At 32.0% G+C, this 1,111-nt stretch overlaps 1 protein-coding gene across 2 annotated transcripts in view; it reads right to left on the bottom strand.

Moving 5' to 3' along the window:
• Positions 1-6: 6 nt before the first annotated feature.
• The window catches only part of LOC106870696 (uncharacterized), a 39,268-nt gene continuing 38,163 nt past the window's right edge, over positions 7-1,111 (bottom strand). For both annotated transcript variants that reach the window (XM_014916859.2, XM_014916860.2), the window contains one exon: positions 7-406. In XM_014916859.2, coding sequence (XP_014772345.1) covers positions 122-406 — 285 coding nt within the window. In that variant the 3' untranslated portion in view covers positions 7-121. The remainder of the gene's footprint in view (positions 407-1,111) is intronic.

Raw genomic sequence — 1,111 nt, 5'->3', positions numbered from 1 at the left:
TATATATAATGCTTTTTAAACAATTTACAATTAGTCAAATTATGAAAAGTTCTATTCCATCTCATTGTGTATTTGATGAAGGATTAGCTTCTTCAGCAACGTTTGAAAAAGAAGTATTATTTTATTGATGCATTTGTGCTCCAGCAACATTTGGAGGTTGAGCAATGTGTTGTGGAGGTAAATATGCCCCAGTAACATTTGGAGGTTGAGCAATGTATTGTGGAGGTAAATATGCCCCAGTAACATTTGGAGGTTGAGCAATGTATTGTGGAGGTATATATGCCCCAGCAGCATTTGGAGGTTGAACAGGGTATTGTAGAGGTGTATGTGATTCAGCAACATTTGGTGGATAAACAACTGGTGATAGAAACAAATTTTCTGGTCTTTGTGTTGTGACAGCATCTTTCTGTAGAAGCAGAAAAATAATTTTGAATAGATTATTATTTTAAAAAGTAAAATATTACTTGTAAATCATAGCTTTTAATTACTATATATATGTCGTGTTTGCATGTTTGTCTTATAACATCACTATCTCTCAATGAGTTTCTTACAAAATTTTCATACCCCTCTAAAATCATCATAGAATAATTCTTGAAGAAAAGAAAATCCTTGATCCTTCTGCTTCACCCCAAAATTAAAACAAGGAGGATTCAAGAAAACTCTGCCTTCCTCCTTCATTTTCTCATTAGTTTCTTTCTTTCATTCTTCAGCTCTTTTCATCTCTCCCAACCTTACTCTAATTCCTTTTGGCTTCTTTCACATATCTCATACACATACTTTCTCACTTGTCTCTCTTTGATGACAATGTATACACTATATTCAGTACGAGGAGGTACCCAAAAGTAACAGGAAACATTCTGTGTGGGAGAAGCCTGTTGTAGTTCAGGCTTCCACCACTAGAACCTTGCTTCTTCTCATCAGATTTAAGAATTATAATTAGTTCATAAAGTTGTTTTTGTAAGCAAACTTCATGTGTTTTTCTGAGATGGTTTTTGATAAGCAGCAATGAATTTTTACAATTCTGTAAATAATAATAGTAATGATATTTTATAAGATTAAAGTGATCACTGTGCAATATATATATATATATATATATATATATATATATATA

This window comes from Octopus bimaculoides, chromosome 11 (assembly GCF_001194135.2).
Source record: "Octopus bimaculoides isolate UCB-OBI-ISO-001 chromosome 11, ASM119413v2, whole genome shotgun sequence".
Lineage (NCBI taxonomy): Eukaryota > Metazoa > Mollusca > Cephalopoda > Octopoda > Octopodidae > Octopus > Octopus bimaculoides.
Note: the sequence above shows the minus strand (reverse complement) of the source record. Positions and strands in the feature narration are given on the sequence as shown.